The sequence below is a fragment of the Diaporthe amygdali genome (assembly GCF_026229845.1).
Source record: "Diaporthe amygdali strain CAA958 chromosome Unknown NODE_34_length_500367_cov_65_467389, whole genome shotgun sequence".
In the NCBI taxonomy this organism is placed as follows: Eukaryota; Fungi; Ascomycota; class Sordariomycetes; order Diaporthales; family Diaporthaceae; genus Diaporthe; species Diaporthe amygdali.
The window spans coordinates 144,800-162,413 of record NW_026517054.1 but is presented as its reverse complement, the minus strand read 5'-3'; the positions used below and the strand labels follow the sequence as shown (position 1 = coordinate 162,413).

The window sequence follows — 17,614 nt, the reverse complement described above, 5'->3', positions numbered from 1 at the left end:
CCAGGGGGCAAAGGGAGGGGTGTTCGGGATGGCAGATGGTTGATGTGGGCATATGTCCTCCATCTGTTGCATTGCAGATCAGGAGCACGCGACACACGAGTAAACCCTGACCCAGCCTCGGGCGAACTGGGTTGGTTTGGACGTCACGGAACTAGACGTTGGTGACCGTTGAAGACAGGGGCAGTGTCGAGTGCTGGAGTGGTCATGACGACGCACTGTCGGGAACCTCCCACTTGCCGCAAGGATCATTGATCCTGCATGGCCCCTCTGTAGTTGGGGGGGGGACGGTGGCATGAGATGCATGGGAGACTTGGAGGTGGGTGGTAATGGCCTGTTTCGAGCGCCAAGGCCGCGTCAGCTCGACTGCGGTGCGGTGCGGCGAAGGGCGACGAACATGGAAACCTTGGAATCTTCCCATGTTCCGACGGCGATTCGGCAAGGCCTCGACAAGACAGTCTCGGCTGCCCGGAGGCGCATCCTCCTTTCGCACCGCTGATCTGTGCTGTTGGCTTGGCCTAATCTGACAGCCGTGACGGGAACCAAGATTCGAGACTAAGACACAGTTCAAGACCGTGTTGTCTGTGCGAGGGCAATGAATGGAATAGCAGGCTCTACTCTGCTATGACCACCGTGATTGTGTGCGAGTCGGCATCGTCCAAGCCCCGTCGTCCGGGCCATTCCTAGCATCCGATCCCCAGGGGTTCAATAAATAGTTTTTGCTTCTCGGCGAGCCTGTATTATAGGCACGGCACGGCGGCTTCCTGCCTGTGCGTCGAACTAACAACTGCCATGAAGCTTGCCCCTGGGTCTAAAAGGATCTATCCCTGAGCAATGGCCGCGCGGCTGAGTCGCCGACGAACACTAATTGCAGTGTGCATGTTGGTCTTGATACTATCTTGGGTCTGTTGCTTTCGGAGTAAGCCGAGAAGGCGACCTAGATGCCTGGTCGAGGTTTGGCATTTAAGGAAATCGAGTATCGCACAGCTGCTGCGAGAACAAAGCAGTGGCGGTTGGGTATGTAGTCTAGCAGCAACAGGGAATGTGTAGTAGTGACAGCACAGCAGGTGGGGGCCATCAGCCTTTCATAGTCAATCAATGGGTGATCAGGTTCTCTTTGCTGGTGACACCCAAGATGGTGGGGGTGAACCAGGGTCAAACCCTGAGTCGCAATCCCCCGCCCTGTATCAATTGCGACGCGGTCGGCGCGTTACTCCAGTATCCCCAAAACGGGCACGACCACATATCCAAATACACTTCAAGTCCACACAAGGCACGCAACACATAGTTGCGTGATTCACGCGTCGTCTGCTCGGCACTCTTACGACCTACATGGCGAACCCGTCAATACTCGACCGCGCTCCCTTATCATGAGGTTTGGCGCATAATGGATCAGAGTGAGTCTGTTCTATGGGCACCATGTTAGGATGTGCACATCTGACGAGCAAACGCAGCTCGAGAGGAACGCATGCGATCGCGCATGCGCGGTGCTGCGTGAGTGATGGCGGACCCCCAATCCTACCTCCGCAGCTAGACACCAACTAATCCCGACCCAGACGCCACCAAGTTCAGAATGCAGACTTCGGTGATCTGTTCGCGATCCCTATCATCGCACCCGATGCCGAATCACAGCCAGAGCCAGAGCCCGAACCTGAACCTGAGCCCGGAACCTCAGAACCGGCAGCTCCTTCGTCAGAACCAGCAGTTCCCTCGCCAACCCCAGCGCCAATCCAGCGTATCAGCCCAAATACGTCAGCAAAGAGGCGGCGGCTAGACGCTCAAGGCACTGCCGCTCCAGTGCCACAATCACATTCGCAAGTCCAGCCACCACGGCGCTCGAGCTCCGCAACTCGGCGGTCACCACGACTTTCTCAATCTCCTACCAATCATAACCCTCACGAACTGGCCAATGCTCCTGCCTTGGCGGATGAGCACGACGTCCTCCCAAAACCCACTCCTCCAAGTCGTGCGTCAGCCACGCGCGCATCGGGCAGCAGGTCTGCACCTTCACTGTCAGCAGCGCGCAACTTGCCAGCACATTCTTCGCCCCTCTCAATAGTACAGCATGCTGAGGAGGTGGGCGAAAGCCCGGCTGACCAGCCCGGCAGCGGCCAACGAAGGAGGCTACGGGCCATTCCAGCCGTGACATCCAGCGCACTGCTACAGTCGGCCCTACGGGCCGACGACTATGATGCCCTCGAAGGCTTGATGCCATCCTCGTCGCCCTTGACGCGGAAGTCAAGGAAGAGTATTGCACCAACCACAGCCTCGGCACCATCGACCCGGACGAGCCTACGGAGGAGCACTCGGTTGTCTGGCAGTAGCGATAATGGGGTTAACGCGCTCTCATCGGACATGCTAGCACCTTTTGAGGATATTAGCCCTTCGAAAGCGCGAAGGAACCACCAGCCCTCGGAATCTGAGATCGAAGAGGTTGAGGAGAGCGTTGTAGATCAGACCGCAGCTGATGACGCTGTGGAAACTCAAGCAGAGGAGGTTGATGACAGAGAAGCTGCGCGTCATCTCGGCCGGAAACGTCGACGGAGGGATAAGGCCGCATCACCCGAGTTGATGTCAGAGGAAGTCATAGATGAACCAAGTGCGAAACGCTCTCGCGCAGTTCCGCCGCCGAAGCCGAAGAAGAGGTCGCCAGCAAAGCAAAAGCAGCCGAAAATGCCGCGAGCGAAACCAAGCAAGCAGACGTCAGCACACAGGAAAAAGAGCGGAGATGCCGCACAGCAACCAATATCGGTGAAGATCCAAAGATTCACGAAACCTAGACGCATTGATGAGGACGATCCGGAAGCGGATGACATCCTTAATACAGAAATACCGTTCGCGAACCGAGGCGGTGTTAACGCCGTGGATGTCTTGGCCCAGATGTGCGAGGAACTCATCAGTACCAGTCTGCAGAATCTCAAGGACAACTTTGATAATGCACAGGACGCCGCTACGAAGAAGGAACTGCGGGTGAAACTGAGAGCTTTAGAGGCCTTCCAAGAAGAGTTGAGGACTCGTTTCTTGGAGCACACAATCGCTCTTGATGCACTGTACGCGCTGAAGAAGCGCGTTCGCGAAGCGCAAAAGAACAGGCTGCAGTTGCGGGAGAGAATCATGCAGATAAGAGCAGAAAGGGAGCAGGTCGCCCTTCGAATGGATGCTGTCAGGATGAAGCATGAAGAGGGCGGCAAGGAGGCTTTGGTATGTCGTATCTCACTTCTTGTGCCACTGCTTTGGGCGTTGTCTTGCTAATATGATAAGCAGCACAATATCAAATTATCAGCGGCGATGCACGACGTTGATCTTGCGATCGGGCAGGGCAGGGCCGCCCCTGATCTTTCAGCCAAAGACCAGAAAACGGCAGAACTCGCGAATCTGGAGTTGCTCATCGACAGGGTCACAGAACAGGCCTGCAGCGGTGGTCCTGCGGGAGGCAACTTGAGGTATATCAAGAGCTTCAATGCGTTCCTGGAGCGTACTGCCGCCGCGCTATAACGTGACCGATATCACAAAAGATGATCGCTATCGAAAAACACACTGGTCCATTGGGGCTTATTCAGGTTGATGGTGAAGCTGTCAATTAGCCTGACAATTGTCTGATGCCTGCATCCTTACCGGTTTGCTTTGCGCTGTAAAGCATTGCTGATGCACAGCTGAGCTTTGTTTTTTCAAGGTGTCGAGAGTCTGATCTTTAGTGATGGTATGATGACAGTACTCGGCACCCGCTACCGGGCGCGGTCGAGAGATCAGTTTATAGGTTGTTATGTGATACCCTTCTGTTGGGAGCCGTGTCTCAAGCCGGTCCAATGTAGTTCAGTACAACCCGGACTGTTGTGGGTTTCTGGGCGTTCAAATAGGCCTTGTGCTATGTGTGGAATGGCTGCCTTGCAATAGAGTAGTCCTCAGTAGGGTGTCTTTATTTATTGGCAAAGTGCCCATTACCCGCCCAAATCTTACAAGCAGACTGCGCTGCTATCCAAGCAAAGCATATTCAAGGTTCCCAACACGGTCGCTATTTTCCCTGTCCTCTTTTGGGTCTCAGCATGCATGTATGTGTATCTATGCCCACGTGGCCCAGCTGGGCCATGTCAAAGTCAAAGACCTTGAGGGTGCGCAGCCCGAACTTCTCGTACAACGGCCTCCCTGCTAAGCTAGACTCGAGATATATCTCGACGCCACGTTCGTCAGCCTTCTCGATGCCCCATTGCATCAACAAGCTAGCTGCTCCACGGCGTCGATAATCAGGCGAAGTCACGATCATGCCAAGTACTGCCCGCCTCCCAGGTCAGCTGGACCTGTAAAGTGTCGGCGTCTTGAAATACTCACGGTAATGCGGTCGGCCTTTCATCACCTCGTAACGGAAATGATGCAGAGAATCGTACCATTGCGGGAGAGGCCACTCAAAGGAGACAGGCCCCTTGGCCACTTCCTCTTCGCTCAGGGCAGGGCAGAAGTGCCACGTCGCCCAGGCCATGATGCCATTGGTGGCAGGGTCGACGACTTTGAGGAAAGTGGCGTGCTTGTCGTGGAGAAAGGTCCTTCGGCGCCGTTCTAGCAGTTTGGCGGCTGCCTGAGGAGTGCGGTCGCGCTCGAAGAGAACTCTCTGCATGTCGTCCTCCGGGTTCCCCCATATCTCGATTCGCACGGCTTCCTCTAGGTCTGCCTCTTCCATTGGGAGGAGCTGGGGGGTTGCGGACGCCATGATGGCACTGCAGTAATCGAGCAGTGTCGACTTCCTAACTCAGGGCATGGAAGCATTCAAACAATCATTCCGGGAGGAATGGACCGAATGTCTGGCGTTCCCCGGTTGAGGATGATGCGAGTCGGCCCGGACATCGGAGCGTCCATTATTGCATCAGACCCACAGCGAATCTGGGGAAACGGAGAATGGCCATAACTAATTCAATTCAACTGAACTGCCTAATTTGTCCTCTTTTGTTGCTGGGGTTGCGTGTGAACCCAGAATGACATACAATTGTTCTTCCTGTATTGTCAGCTTGAGGCGTTGGAGTGAGTATTTCCCTTGAGGGGCCGGGAGGTGACACGCTGTGTTCTTCTGTTCACATATCCTCATTTCAAATTTGTCTGAACAGTAACACATTAGGAGTCAAAATTCTTAGGCGTGCTCCTAAAGGAGTGACCTTCTTAGGTAGGTTGTAATCTGGATACTTCTTTCCCTTCCGTGGGGGGTGGCTGCTTGGCGAGGCTCAAGACGGCATGGCTGGCGGGTATGAATGATGATATCATCTTTCAATTCCGTACAAGCTGCCCCCGGCCCTTCCCTGATCAGTCTATACTGGTTGATCGAACTGGTACATACTTCAATTCTTGAGTTGCATGTTCTGAGTCTGAAAGTGATGAGGCTTGTCATAACTTTTAGCAAGCGGATCAACTTCGAGATATTTCCTTATCCTATAAGTACTCGTCTCAATCATCTCCTTCCTTGGTGCCTTTTCAGCTCCGGCTCAACTCCCAGGCGCAGATTTGCCACAATGAGTTGGATGGATAGCTGGTCAAGGCCTTCAAAGCATCAGTCGGTTCCAGCACCCTTCTATTTGCTCCCGGGTGGAGAAGCAACTCCTTACTGTCACTCATGCGGCCGAGTAATCAATTCGCGGCGAACCGCGCAGACATCAGCAAAGGACGACGCAAACACCAAGACCCCTGTCAAGTACTGCTCAGCCAGCTGCCGAGGCCGAAAGCCGGGGAAGATTGACCGCGAGATCGAGGCCGTGTTCTTGCGTTTCCTACAAGGCGAGGAAAAGCCAGCGTTGCTCGACGAGGGCAGCAGGCGGGCGCACAAGTCAAAGAAGGGGTCCGGTGGGAAGCGAGCCAAGGGCGACTCAAGACTGCTAATATCATGCGACGACGTTGAGAATTTCGTCTTTGGCGCAGCTGATGGCGGGGACAGCACTGCTGGCTCTGGTTCTGAGGATAATCACGAGGGTGCAGGTGATGCCGATACTACCACGGGCGCCTTTGTCGGAGCATCATCTCCAGGAAATCGAGAAATTGCTATAGATTCTGGGACTCTTGTAGACCAAGGAGAGGAGGGAGAGCATTATATAGACGGGGATGTCCTAGCCCGCATGTCTATTCGCAGTGGAACACGCATACGACCACCTCAGTCTACATCGGAAGTCAACGGCAGTGTAGGTGGGGAGAAGGGCCGGGCAGAGAGGATAGATGAGACGGATGAGATGCTTGAGAAGCGCAGGCACGGCCAGAAGAAGGCACGGCAAAGGGAGATGGTCAGGTGTGCCGCGAGACGCGCCGTGGTGTTTGGTCTCATTGTTGGGGAACGTGAAGAGAGGAGGAAATGTGAGGCTGTCATGAACGGCAAGGTTTGTGAACCTTCATTTGCGAAGGGTAGGTGGAGCATTCGCTGGAGGGAGTGAGGATACTCAGATGAGGATGCTAGTTTCTTTTGGCTCTGGCGGGCAGTTTGGAAGCTGTCCCTCAAAAGAGACATGAGCTTCCGTATGGTGATATGATTGATAGTCACAGAGCGAGGAACTCAGGTGGTTAAATTAGGCCTCTAGCTTTTGAAGTACCACACTAATACCGCTTCATGTTATATGAAAAAGCACAGGGAGGAGAGATCATAAATGCTTATCCTAGCGCAGCATATCACAGTCCCAGTCGCCGACCAACGGAGTGCCCTCTGTGTGATCCATCGGTTGTCGTGATCTGCGAATGCAACCCGGCGCCCATGTTATGCCTATGAAGCCCGTTTCTATTAGCATCCTCATAGTGATATAGCTCCATGATGCCCTTTTTCCTACCCGGGCACGAGTTCGGCCTCACATTCGATATGGGCCATCTCAGTTCTTCTTATCTGACGTCGAGTTAGGCGTGCCAAGTATCGCCGCCACTTTGTCCTTGAACGTTTCTTCGCCCCTCGCCTTCCGTGCTTGCCTCTCCGCCTCCTGCTCTTTCCACAGCTCCTTCACTTTGCCCACCATGGCCTCTTTTGACCTCAGCTCGGCCTGAATAGCAGCCGCTTCGGCCTCCCGTTCTTTTTCATCCACCTTCGCCAGTGCGTCTTGGTATCTCTTCTTCGCCTCGTCGCTCATATTTGCGATGCGGTCTTCGCCAACCTTGGGTACAAAAGGCTCAAATCTGGGTTCGGGCAGGCCTTCCGCCTTGGCCTTCTCGATGGCGGCCTCCTGCTCGAGCATCTGGTGATAGAGCTTGTCGGCATGCATTTGTATCCTCTCGTCCATCTCTGGTGAGCGGTCAATCGCATTGATGTAGCCTAGGGCCTTGAGAAGTCTCTGTCGCGGGAACCGTCAGCTTCCTAGCCAAGAATGGGGAGCGTTTCGATAGCAAGTGACTTACCGACTGCATATTATAGCACCTCTCAAACTTCCGCACTTCGTCCCTGCACATGGCCATGCGCGCCTTCAGTGACCCGCTCTTCATGCAGTTGTTCCAGTCGAGCTGTTCCTCGGAACAGTTCTCAAGAGCTGCCTGACCGATCGCTGCCTTCCGGCTCTTGAATGAATCTAGGACATCCTGCAGTTTTTCATGGTCGGACTTGGTCTCGCTCTCAACCTCGCCGAGAGGCTTGTAGGTTTTCCACAGGTGCGCATAGCGGCCGTCCTGGTAAAGCGACTCTTTCGGTACTGTATTCGTCGCAGTATCGCGTTTTGCTGTCTGCTCGCTGAATGTGGTCGCCGCACCCGAATCGCCCACTACTGGTTGTTGAGTTTGTCCGTCCTGCTTGGGCTTGCTGCTGTCGTACTTGACGGGCGCTTCCTTTCGCAGGAACTCACGGACTTTGGGATCAAAGTCTTGCAAGGGATCGTCACTTCTCCTCCCCCAAAGAGAGTCGAGCCAGCCCATCTCGCTCGTTAATCTTCAGGCTTCAAGGCAAGGGCGCGATGCATGGCCTGAACCTTGCTTTGGGAGGGAAAAGTGTCGGCAGCGAGTTCGGCAAAAACCGAGCCCCAGTCAACAGACTCTTAGGTGTACAAGGATGGAGTTTGATCGAAAGGCCACTAAGCCAATCACGTGCAACTATTTATATACGAGGTAAAAAGGCATCGGAAATTCTTCTTTACAGGGGATCTGGCTCGAAAGCAACGTCATGGCTGTCTTGGGATGGAGCTGCGGATAACAGAGGCAATGGTTCTTCAGATTTCGCGCTTGAGAGGTTCCCCGAGGGCTGGCGAGAGTGACAGCACGAGGCTCCTAGGAGAGTAATTGGACCGAAATCGCGGCTCGCAGACCATGGAGCTGGCACCTCAATCCTGCATCTCTACATTCATGATATTACTGTCCCTTCACGAAGCCCTCGCTGACTGAGCCCATGCTCGCTAATTCTCAACATCGAATGCTCAACCTAGACGCATTCGTCTAGTGATGGCACAGTGCTCCTTTTGTCTGACGCTTCACATGGCAGTAGACTTCGTTCGTGCTTGAAATCTTTTTTCATTGACGGAGATCTCGATTCCGCTGCTCGTCGACGATATCACACATAGCCTCGCGTGTCGGTTCGTCGTCAGGAGGCGTGGGTATGCCGAATTCGTTTTCATTCCAAACTGCACTAAAGGCATCCTCGTGTCCTTTCGCAGTTCGCCCTTGATCCGCCGTCCATTTCTTTGTAAAAACCATCAAACAAGCGACGCCAGAAATGCCAAAGGAGATCCCACTCGTTCGACCCTTTTTAGAACTTGGAGAACTTCTTGACAGCCTTGCCGGTGCGGGGCAGCACACGGAGGACGTTGAATCGGACCTGGATTGGGACATGCGTCAGCCTAGAACTCTTCCTCCAACCATGGATTTCATTTTGGTGACCTACAGTCTTGCTCAGAGGTCGGCACTGTCCAACGGTAACCTGGTCACCCTCCTCAACACGGAAGGCTGGGGAGACGTGGGCAGCGAGGTTCTTGTGTCGCTTCTCGTAACGGGCGTACTTGGGGATGAAGTGAAGGTACTCGCGGCGGACGATGATGGTACGGTGCATCTTGGTGGAAACGACGGTGCCGGTCAGGATACGGCCACGGATGGAGACGAGACCGGTGAAGGGGCACTTCTTGTCTGGGAGAGGTAGTCGTGGTCAGCAGTGGTTCGAACCTTTGCGCTCCTTGCCACACGTTTCGCTCTTCGTCCAATTCTTTTCTCGACGCGGACTTGTCTGCCACTAGCCCCACACAACAGCCCTTGTCCATAAAACCGTTGACGATAGGAATGACCGGCTAAATCTTTCACATACCGATGTACTGGCCCTCAATGGCAGTCTTGGGGGTACGGAAACCCAGACCGACATCCTTGTACCACCGGCGCTGTTTTGCATCGTCAGCTTTCGATGTGCTCGTTCGTAATCGCCTTGTTCGACACCAGGTTTCTTGGGGCAACTCACGCCACCCTTGCCGGGACGCTTGGTCTTGCTCTTGGTGACAAGAGAGATGTGAGGCTGCTTCTGGAAAGCACGCTCCGACTGGACGGTCAGTTCGGTGGCCATGTTTGCGGTTGGTTTTGCCGGTCGCGAGTAGTTGTTGTCGAAGGGCGTGGGTTCGGCGACGTCGCGATTCTATCGACAGAGGGCTGCGGTTAGTTGACCGAAATTTTCGATTGACCGTATATCGAACAGTCACAAGTCCATCAAGACCTCGAGATGTGCAAAATACTGGATGGGCAAGACAAGAGACTCACAAATTGACCGACAAGCTGCTGGCAGAGTGATGGTAAGTCAGTCCTGCAGAGTGGGGCGCTGTTTTTTGGGCGGCAATGCCAAAAATCGGTGCTTTGCTCGCGCCGGAACGGAAAAACCTGGCGGTGTGGCCAGCGGCTTCTTCGGCCGGTCCTTCGCCCAAGGAACCACGCCTTACCTGTCCCCCCCCCCCCAACCAACCAACCCACCCCCCCCCCGGCACTCCAAATCCAGCGCTAACTCGTCTAGCGCGCTTTTGGCCCACCCCTCCCCCCCCATCTCCCATCCACGCCCAGGACGCGCCTACTGTGTAATCGTCTTGTTTACTTAGTTATCGGCCCCAACTAGCAGACGACCGAGCAACCAACAATACAATCGCCATTCCAGTGCACCCGCGATGCTATGACCACATAATCTTGCTCTCGCTTTCCTGACGCGTTTTTTTTTGCTTGTACATTTGCAAAACATAATCATGGTTGGCGATACTACACTGCCGGCCACGCGCCGTACCACGCGCAAATCGATCAGCGCCATGGAGAGAGACAATGCGACTGTGGATCTGGGCGCCGGCACCACGCTGGCGGACAACAGGAAGAAGTCCAAGTCGCGCAGCAAGAGCATGGGTCCCGGAGGTTTAGACGCTCTCAAGGCAGGTTCTGGGAACCGTCGAGTGGTAGCACCCTCACATATCGTCCACGTTATTAACGGCTTCTGACACTGTCACAGTCACTGGCAGGCCCCCCTCGGCCGTTGCCCCGGTCCATCCTCAAGCCCACTATGCCTCTCGCCGAGATACCTGGCTACAAACCGAGGCACTCTTATGCTCCAGGCGCATCAGGTACCGAGAACCAACCGAACCTCCTCAGTGGCGACGACAGCGGCTCATCAGGTACAAAAGTTGCACTGCGAACGGAAGAGGAACAACAGGCTGCAGCAAGGGAACGGGAAGAACGCGAAAGGGCGGCTCTAGAGAAGGAAATCAAAGACAGGAGAGAGGCGCGCCGGAAGTCTCTTGCGAATCGTCGAGTCTCGTTCGCCGCCGAGGCCACTCTGCACACCTTTCATGAAGTCGAGTACATGCAAGAATCCACCACATCCACGGACTCGACGCGCAGAGCATCATCAGCTGTCGCGGCCCCTGAGCCTGCACAACAAGCAGAGCAACCCGACCCGGATGCGTCAGACACGCCATCCACACCACCCGAGCAAATCGAAGAGACCGTGTCGGAGTCTCCAGAAGACCAACGACACCTTCACCAAAGAAATCGAAGGAGAAGCTCGGGACTGCCATCTGGGAACGATTTTGACGATCAGGATGACAACACTATCGCGTCTACTGTTTACGACTCTGATTCAGACGAGGGCGACGATGTTGCAGAGGTACAGACCGAGGCATCGGGATCGGACAGTGACTCTGACAACGACGGGACAATGATGACAATGGAAGCTGAGGAAATGACATCCGCATCTCTGGCATCGACAAGATACGGAGATGATGCGGATAATACGACCTCGAGCCTGGATGGTGCACTGAGAGAGGCTGCCCGACGGGCAGTCAATCAATCGCGAGAGCCTGATGAGGACGAGGAGGTCATTTCGGGCTTTAAAGGCTGGGGAAGAAAAGCGAGAGAGCAGCGAGAGGCTGCTGCCAGTTACCAGGAGCCCCCGTCCGATGAAGAAGCCCCCTCGAGTCCTCTCAAGTCAAGTCCTGAGAAGTTGAGTGTCGATGAGGGCACGGAAATGGAAATGGACATGGACATGACCAACGCCGTGGGTGGAATCATCCAAGAAACCATCCCATCATCACCAGATCAAGCAGGCCAGGAGGATATGTCCATGGATGTTACCAACGTATATGGTGGCATTCTTCCGCAACCACAACCTCGGACGTACGATGAGGGGTCGGCTCAGGATGAACAAACTATGGAGTTCACTACGGCTGTGGGTGGCATACAACGAACCCCGCTATCTGATGACGACCAAGAGCTCCCGAGCGACGAGGACATGTCCATGGAGCTCACGACCGTCATGGGGCGTGTGCTGGGTGCTAAAAATAAACAGCTGAGGCAGTCTTTGCAACTAAGCTCCTCGCCCATCAAAGATCCAGCTGATGGGGACGAGCCGATGGAGACAACGATGGATGTAACCAGAGGAATTGGCCGCATCCTGTCGACCAGCAACGAGGATGATGACATAGGCACTGATGGTGATATCATCACCAGTATGGGACTTACCGCAGTTGATGGTGGTAACGTCAAGCCTGTGTCTCCGGCAGAAAGGACGGCTGCGAAGAAGCTCATGGAGCAAGAGGCCGACCAACCCGAAATAACAACGACACCTGACCTCATTTCAATAGGATCTCCACCAAAGCAGCCATCGGTGCGAGCCGTGTCAGAGGACTCGCCCAACCTGGCCGCGTTCAGTGGCAACAAGCTGCGACGCAGCAATGGCCTCCTGTTTCCTGCGACACCTAAGTCACCCGCAAAAAGCGCCAGTCCTGTGTCCCAACGGAAGACACGCTCGCAAGGACCGGCATCACCAGCATCGTCACGCAGCCCTGCACGGAGCAACAGTCGCACGCCGTCACCAAAGAGGCTAGGTCTCCCCTCAAGGAATCAGTCACCCCAAGCAAAATTCACACCGTTGTCTAAATCGCCTGCTCGGCCGTCAAGCAGTCTATTCCAGCGAGACTCTACGACTGGTTCGAGAACCCCTCTTGTGGTTTTGACTCCGCAGCGACCGAAGCTGTCGGGTGTGGGCGTGGACAGAAGTGGGATTGGATCACCACGTGTCACTGAGCTCCTGGGCAGACGGAGCTCGATCGGAGATTCTGCTGCCACGTTCAGTCCTGTACAGCTTCCGCATCATCGCAAGGCCGTGGCATTTGAGGATCCAAGAATCATGGAAGAGGAGCTCGACAGGGAGCGTCGCGACGATCAAGACCGCGAGAGTGGTCGACGAATTCTGGAGAAGGAAGCGGATGATGTCACTTCTAGTCTCAAAGAGATGATCCAGGGCTTATCTCCAAAGAAGAATCCCCTGAAAGGCCGCAAGAGCTTGCACGTCGGTAGTGCCAGGGGTCTTTTGGGAAAGCGTCCTTCTGAGTTGGAAGATGACAGTGACGCGGAGGTGCAGGATGGCGTCAAGAGGCTTAAAGGGCATCAGGGCAGTCCCGTGAAGAATATCAGACTTCAACAGCCACCATCCAAAGCCGAGACGACTGGATCACGACCTATATTTCCATCTAGTCGAGTGTCAGACGATGCCGAGAATGACACAATCACCCCCACAACAGCTACATCCCCGTTCAAAGCGACGACCCCCAAGGAGCAAGGGCGGTTCAAGAACATAGACAACGACCAGCCCACCGCCACGTTCACCTTCCATGCTACTCCACTGGCAAATCTCGCCGATTTGCAACCACCAGATGACGATGAGGATAGGATCCATTTGCAGGACTTCCTCAACTTGACCAGCATTCGATTTATGGAGCTGACAACCACAAAGCGGCGGCATACCATTCTGCCTTCAGCGCGCAAGAATAGCCTCTCCGAAGACAAAGACAGCCTCTCTCTGGAAAAGTGTGTTATCGCAGGAGCTTGCACAGTGCCGATGCTCGAGCTCTTCCAACATTCTTGTCGAGAATTGAAGAAGTACATCTCGGAAGGCCGAAAAATCGTTCGCGAGATTGAGACGGAGACATTCCAGGAGAACCCACCTCTGTTCCGCGAGTATATCACGGCTTCACCAGAGTTCAAGAACCTGATGGACAACCAGTTCAAGAACGTGAAAACCAATGCTCGCCTATTAAGCAAAGCCATGTGGTACGACTGGCGAATGAAGTTACAAGATGGTCTCAGGGAGGGCCTGGTCAAGATTGCCGAAGGCATGACTGCGGACGAGCAGCTTCTTGAAAAGCAGAGGAAATTACTATCTTCCGTTTTACCTGCAATGATGAAGCAGCTAGACAACCTCACCCGGGAGTGTGAAAATCTCGAGGCCGTTGCCAGCGAGCTGGAAGACTGCGATCCTCAGGAACTGGAGGCTGCCCGTGCCGACCTTGCTGCCGTTGAAGATGACATTGAGGCGAAGAACAAGGAGATCGCACGGCTCCGAGAACAGTTTCGAACAAGTGAGGAAAGTGTCGGACAGCTTGCGGAACAGAAGCAACGGTATATTGCAGACATAAAGGAAGCCGAAAAGATCAGAGAGGAATGCCGAGGCTGGAGCTCCTCTGAGATCAGCGCTCTCAAAGCCAAGGTCGACCAGATCGAGAAGCAACACGGCTGGGCAATCACAGGAGTGGTGGGGACCAACGTGTCAATCTCCTACCGCCGCCAGATCGAGCTTGTATTCGACATCGCATCATTCAGGTCAGGACAGCAGAACTCCAGTATAGACCTCTGGTATATCGCAGCGAAGAGGGAGAGAAAGTCTATGCCTTTGACGCCTGAAAAGGAGTTCTGCCTACAGCGCATACGCGATCACCTTCGTTGCCTGCCTCAGTCCAAAACCAAAGTGAGCTCAATGCTTAGTCAAGTCAGCCGCGCTTGGGACCGCGCAAACGCGTTGGCCACACAGGTTTATCAGCTGAACCTCGCGTTTCCAACTTCCGCAGCTCGCGCTTCAGATTCTGCAATCATCATCACTTCATCCTTACTTTTGGCACCACTGCAGACCAAAGTTGAAGTGAGCTTGGGCATCCAAAGCTTGGTCGGTGTCGAAGGTCTTGAGTTCATTGTGTCAGCCCAGGCAACTATTGTCTACGGTGAGCAGTTCAATGCGGGCAAAATGGCAGAATTCTTGTCGAGCCGAATAGGGAAGCGTGTCTATTGTCAGTCCGAGAAGGAAATTGAAACATGGGTGAGTGTCGTCTCAGACTTGCATGCAAGGCTCTTAGCACGAGGTAGAAAGTGAACAATGGGCGGACGAGGATTGTCTACGGCATTCTCACAGCATGGGCACATTGCCAACATCGCGATTGCAACAGGGTAATCAGATACCACCCGAACGAATTATATGTATTGTCTTGCATGACCTTACGTTTTGAATAGGATTTGGCACCGTAGTGGACTTCGACGGAAGCCTCGTTCTCTCCAAATCCATTAATACTTTCTGACTGCACTGCTTCAACGTAAATGATGTCTAAATTAGTTGTCACAATTGTGGGAGCTCTTACGATAGGACTTCCTGCGATGTAGACGAGTATCAACACCCTCAGGACGTCTCAACTATTGAAGGCCGCTTGTCACCGTGATAATTGAGCCTGATTCCTGTCTTCTCCATTGCCAGTCTCTATTACTTCAGTCTTCCAATCGGTCAACAGCAAGTCTACGTTCTTTTTAGGCTTCCTCGCAGAACCTTTGATACCTAGCCTTTTGGCTGCTACTGAGACGGGGAATTATCTTCATCTGCCTAGTTGTGGAAGCATCGGTTCCGCTTCTGTTGTTCCGCCTATTTATGCCATCAAATTTTACTTCATCGTTCTGACGGCCTGCGACACAGGCCGTATCTTGATTGACCTACCAGCTTGTGAGACCATCTCCATCCTCCGCCTGTCAATAAGATATTTCACCATCGCCTAGCATGTTTGAGCCGGCCATGGAGCTCCTCCGCCGCCTGATTGGCACCCTCGTCGCCATAATTGACATCGCGTATGCACTCATCTACTGTACATTCGCGTCCATCATCTACGGTATCGGTGCCATCATCCTCTTCCTCTCCTGGTGCGCGTTCTGCGTCCTCCTTCAGTCTGTCGCCGAATATGTCCCAATCAAAAGATACATCGACCGCCGCCTGCAGGATGAATTCCTGCGAAATTTCAAGGATATGAGTCGCAAAGAGCTTACTATGAGAGCAAGACTGATCAACGTTGGGGAGGACATCAAAATGCGAAACGAAACCAACAACGTCCTGCTTCAGGAAATCTGCAGCGCTGAGAGGTATAGTAAGTCTTCTGTTTGTATGAGAATCTCAAGAACGTTATATTTTTTTTTTTTACAAAGTGGATAATGTAACAAGACCTCTTGGAATTTACCAATACCTTTCAGACGCGTCTATGCTGCACAAAAGAGTAATTACCCAGGTACTGACAATGCCACAGTCATGCGAAAGGTAAAAGATCATCAGCCTGAAAATAGTACCTGCCGACGTGAAAGTGAGTCGACTCCTCTCCCCTCAGCGAATTTCAAGCGTGTCTATCATTCACTGATGAATCCCAAGTCCGACCAGTCATACTTTCGATGTTTATCCCTCCACACTGCGTTCCAGCAGCTCCATCTGCCTTCGCCGTTATCCGCTGGTTGTGGTCCCAAGACTACGAGACCCATCGACTCGAATGCTCTATCGCAGGTTTCGCCGCACAGCTTGAGCAAAACAAGCAGTTGCTGAGGTCTCTGGATCGAGAACATGACAGTCTGGAGTCGCAGCTGAGCCAGGTCCTGACCAAGAAGCGCGAGGTGCGACACAAGTCCGATCTGCCAAACTACGAGCAAATGTATCGGAACTTCGATGCGGCTCTCGAGTCCATGAGGACCCTTCGGCACCACTCACCTCTACACCAGTCCATCTACACGTGCACAATTCGGCAGGACATGGCTTCCTCGTACCCTGAGTGGCTTGTGCCTCCGAAGCGACTGCACTGGTACGTCGTGCTTCTTTTTCATCTCCGTGTCTTGCAATTCCACATCAAGATAAGACAGCTGACAAGAACTTCTCTGCAGGTGGGAATGGGGCTTGCTGGTTCCCGGCCAGGCACCTCCTCAGATCACATCTCTACCAGACGTCGGCAACTGGTCTGCGCCTTTGTCTGCTTCGGCTCCGGCTCCGAACCAGGCCCTTGCTGCCGTCTCCGCCGCACCGGTCTCCATGCCGTTCCCACCGCTGAAACCTCTCTTCGGCCCTGCGCCTCCTGCCGCTGCCGCCGCCGCCGCCGCCGCCCCGGAACCTCTACCTACCCCCGGTAACACCTCAGTCGCCCCTATGGAGCACACGACACCTCCTCCGGCTCCTGCCAAGACTCTCTCGCTGGCGGAGCGGCTCCGGGACCCTGCCGGCTTGCGGGCCCGGCCTCCTACCCCACCGCCTCCTTCCAGTCCTCGCTCTTACCGCTCCCGATTCTGAACATAATTTTGTGTGCGCGGTGGTTTCTGTTGTTGCATTGGATGTTGGGATGTTTGCTCTGCTGGTCGGCTTTCTTCTTTTTGGGTAGGGCTGATACCCGTATCAATAAATGTCCTTTTTGATTGCGCGGCTGCGCATCCCTGCAACCTTTTGTTCGTTCGTATCCACAGTGAATTGTACTGTGATTATTTGCTGATGTGACTTGTGATAAGCGAGCATGCTTTAACGAAATACTTTGAGCGGACTTGAAGGGCGTGGTGGACGTTCTCACCAACACTTCGGGCGCATTCGTCATAGAATGTGTGTTCGATTACGCCAAGTTCTTCATTGACACCCTATCTCTTGAGTGTATTTGTCTTATTGCCAGGAGAGAAATCTTACTGGTAAAGGGCTAAACACTTGTAGAAGAAGGTGTAATAAGATCAAGCGCATTAATCCTTTATTAGAGACCACAGCGATCAGGCCTCCTGTAAATGCCGCTCATGTCCTGCCAACAACATCTTTAGCGTGTATCTAAAGGAATGCGATGAGTTTAGAGAGACTTTCTGGCATCGATTGGGCCTCAGACTATTGGCAGATAGTTAGGAGTTCGCAGTCCAATATATGATTTGAGAATGCAACAACGTCTCTATTAGTGGAGTATCTTTATTGGAATATATGAGATTTCCTGGGAGACTGTTGAGCATGTGCCTGGAGAATTCAAATCTCTTGTGAACATGGCTCTCTCAGACCGGTCAGTGCTGCGGCTTAGATCAAAGCACTCGATAACCCCTTCCAAATGTGTTATCTGTCAGCATAAAGAGACTATTCAATATACAATTTATATTCACATTTCCA

At 53.5% G+C, this 17,614-nt stretch overlaps 7 protein-coding genes across 7 annotated transcripts; 4 read left to right on the top strand and 3 right to left on the bottom strand.

The window, feature by feature from the left end:
- Positions 1 to 1,384: 1,384 nt before the first annotated feature.
- J7T55_005456 (uncharacterized protein) lies at positions 1,385 to 3,492 on the top strand (the record flags this gene model as incomplete). The annotated part of the gene is made up of 4 exons (XM_053132953.1): positions 1,385 to 1,394; positions 1,452 to 1,491; positions 1,554 to 3,198; positions 3,262 to 3,492. 4 exons carry the CDS (start codon positions 1,385 to 1,387, stop codon positions 3,490 to 3,492), a joined length of 1,926 nt encoding a protein of 641 aa, XP_052989076.1.
- Positions 3,493 to 4,009: 517 nt separating this feature from the next.
- On the bottom strand, positions 4,010 to 4,699 carry J7T55_005455 (uncharacterized protein; the record flags this gene model as incomplete). Its single annotated transcript, XM_053132952.1, has 2 exons — positions 4,010 to 4,266; positions 4,324 to 4,699. The coding sequence occupies 2 exons, from the start codon at positions 4,697 to 4,699 to the stop codon at positions 4,010 to 4,012; spliced, it is 633 nt and encodes a 210-aa protein (XP_052989075.1).
- Positions 4,700 to 5,489: 790 nt separating this feature from the next.
- On the top strand, positions 5,490 to 6,395 carry J7T55_005454 (uncharacterized protein; the record flags this gene model as incomplete). Its single annotated transcript, XM_053132951.1, has 1 exon — positions 5,490 to 6,395. One exon carries the CDS (start codon positions 5,490 to 5,492, stop codon positions 6,393 to 6,395), a length of 906 nt encoding a protein of 301 aa, XP_052989074.1.
- Positions 6,396 to 6,821: 426 nt separating this feature from the next.
- Positions 6,822 to 7,845, bottom strand: J7T55_005453 (uncharacterized protein; the record flags this gene model as incomplete). Its single annotated transcript, XM_053132950.1, has 2 exons — positions 6,822 to 7,274; positions 7,339 to 7,845. The coding sequence occupies 2 exons, from the start codon at positions 7,843 to 7,845 to the stop codon at positions 6,822 to 6,824; spliced, it is 960 nt and encodes a 319-aa protein (XP_052989073.1).
- An 823-nt stretch (positions 7,846 to 8,668) lies between these two features.
- Positions 8,669 to 9,466, bottom strand: J7T55_005452 (uncharacterized protein; the record flags this gene model as incomplete). The annotated part of the gene is made up of 4 exons (XM_053132949.1): positions 8,669 to 8,737; positions 8,804 to 9,042; positions 9,218 to 9,287; positions 9,365 to 9,466. 4 exons carry the CDS (start codon positions 9,464 to 9,466, stop codon positions 8,669 to 8,671), a joined length of 480 nt encoding a protein of 159 aa, XP_052989072.1.
- Positions 9,467 to 10,127: 661 nt separating this feature from the next.
- On the top strand, positions 10,128 to 14,724 carry J7T55_005451 (uncharacterized protein; the record flags this gene model as incomplete). Its single annotated transcript, XM_053132948.1, has 3 exons — positions 10,128 to 10,328; positions 10,382 to 14,518; positions 14,710 to 14,724. 3 exons carry the CDS (start codon positions 10,128 to 10,130, stop codon positions 14,722 to 14,724), a joined length of 4,353 nt encoding a protein of 1,450 aa, XP_052989071.1.
- Positions 14,725 to 15,241: 517 nt separating this feature from the next.
- J7T55_005450 (uncharacterized protein) lies at positions 15,242 to 16,777 on the top strand (the record flags this gene model as incomplete). The annotated part of the gene is made up of 3 exons (XM_053132946.1): positions 15,242 to 15,602; positions 15,926 to 16,298; positions 16,378 to 16,777. The coding sequence occupies 3 exons, from the start codon at positions 15,242 to 15,244 to the stop codon at positions 16,775 to 16,777; spliced, it is 1,134 nt and encodes a 377-aa protein (XP_052989070.1).
- Between the last annotated feature and the right edge of the window lie 837 nt (positions 16,778 to 17,614).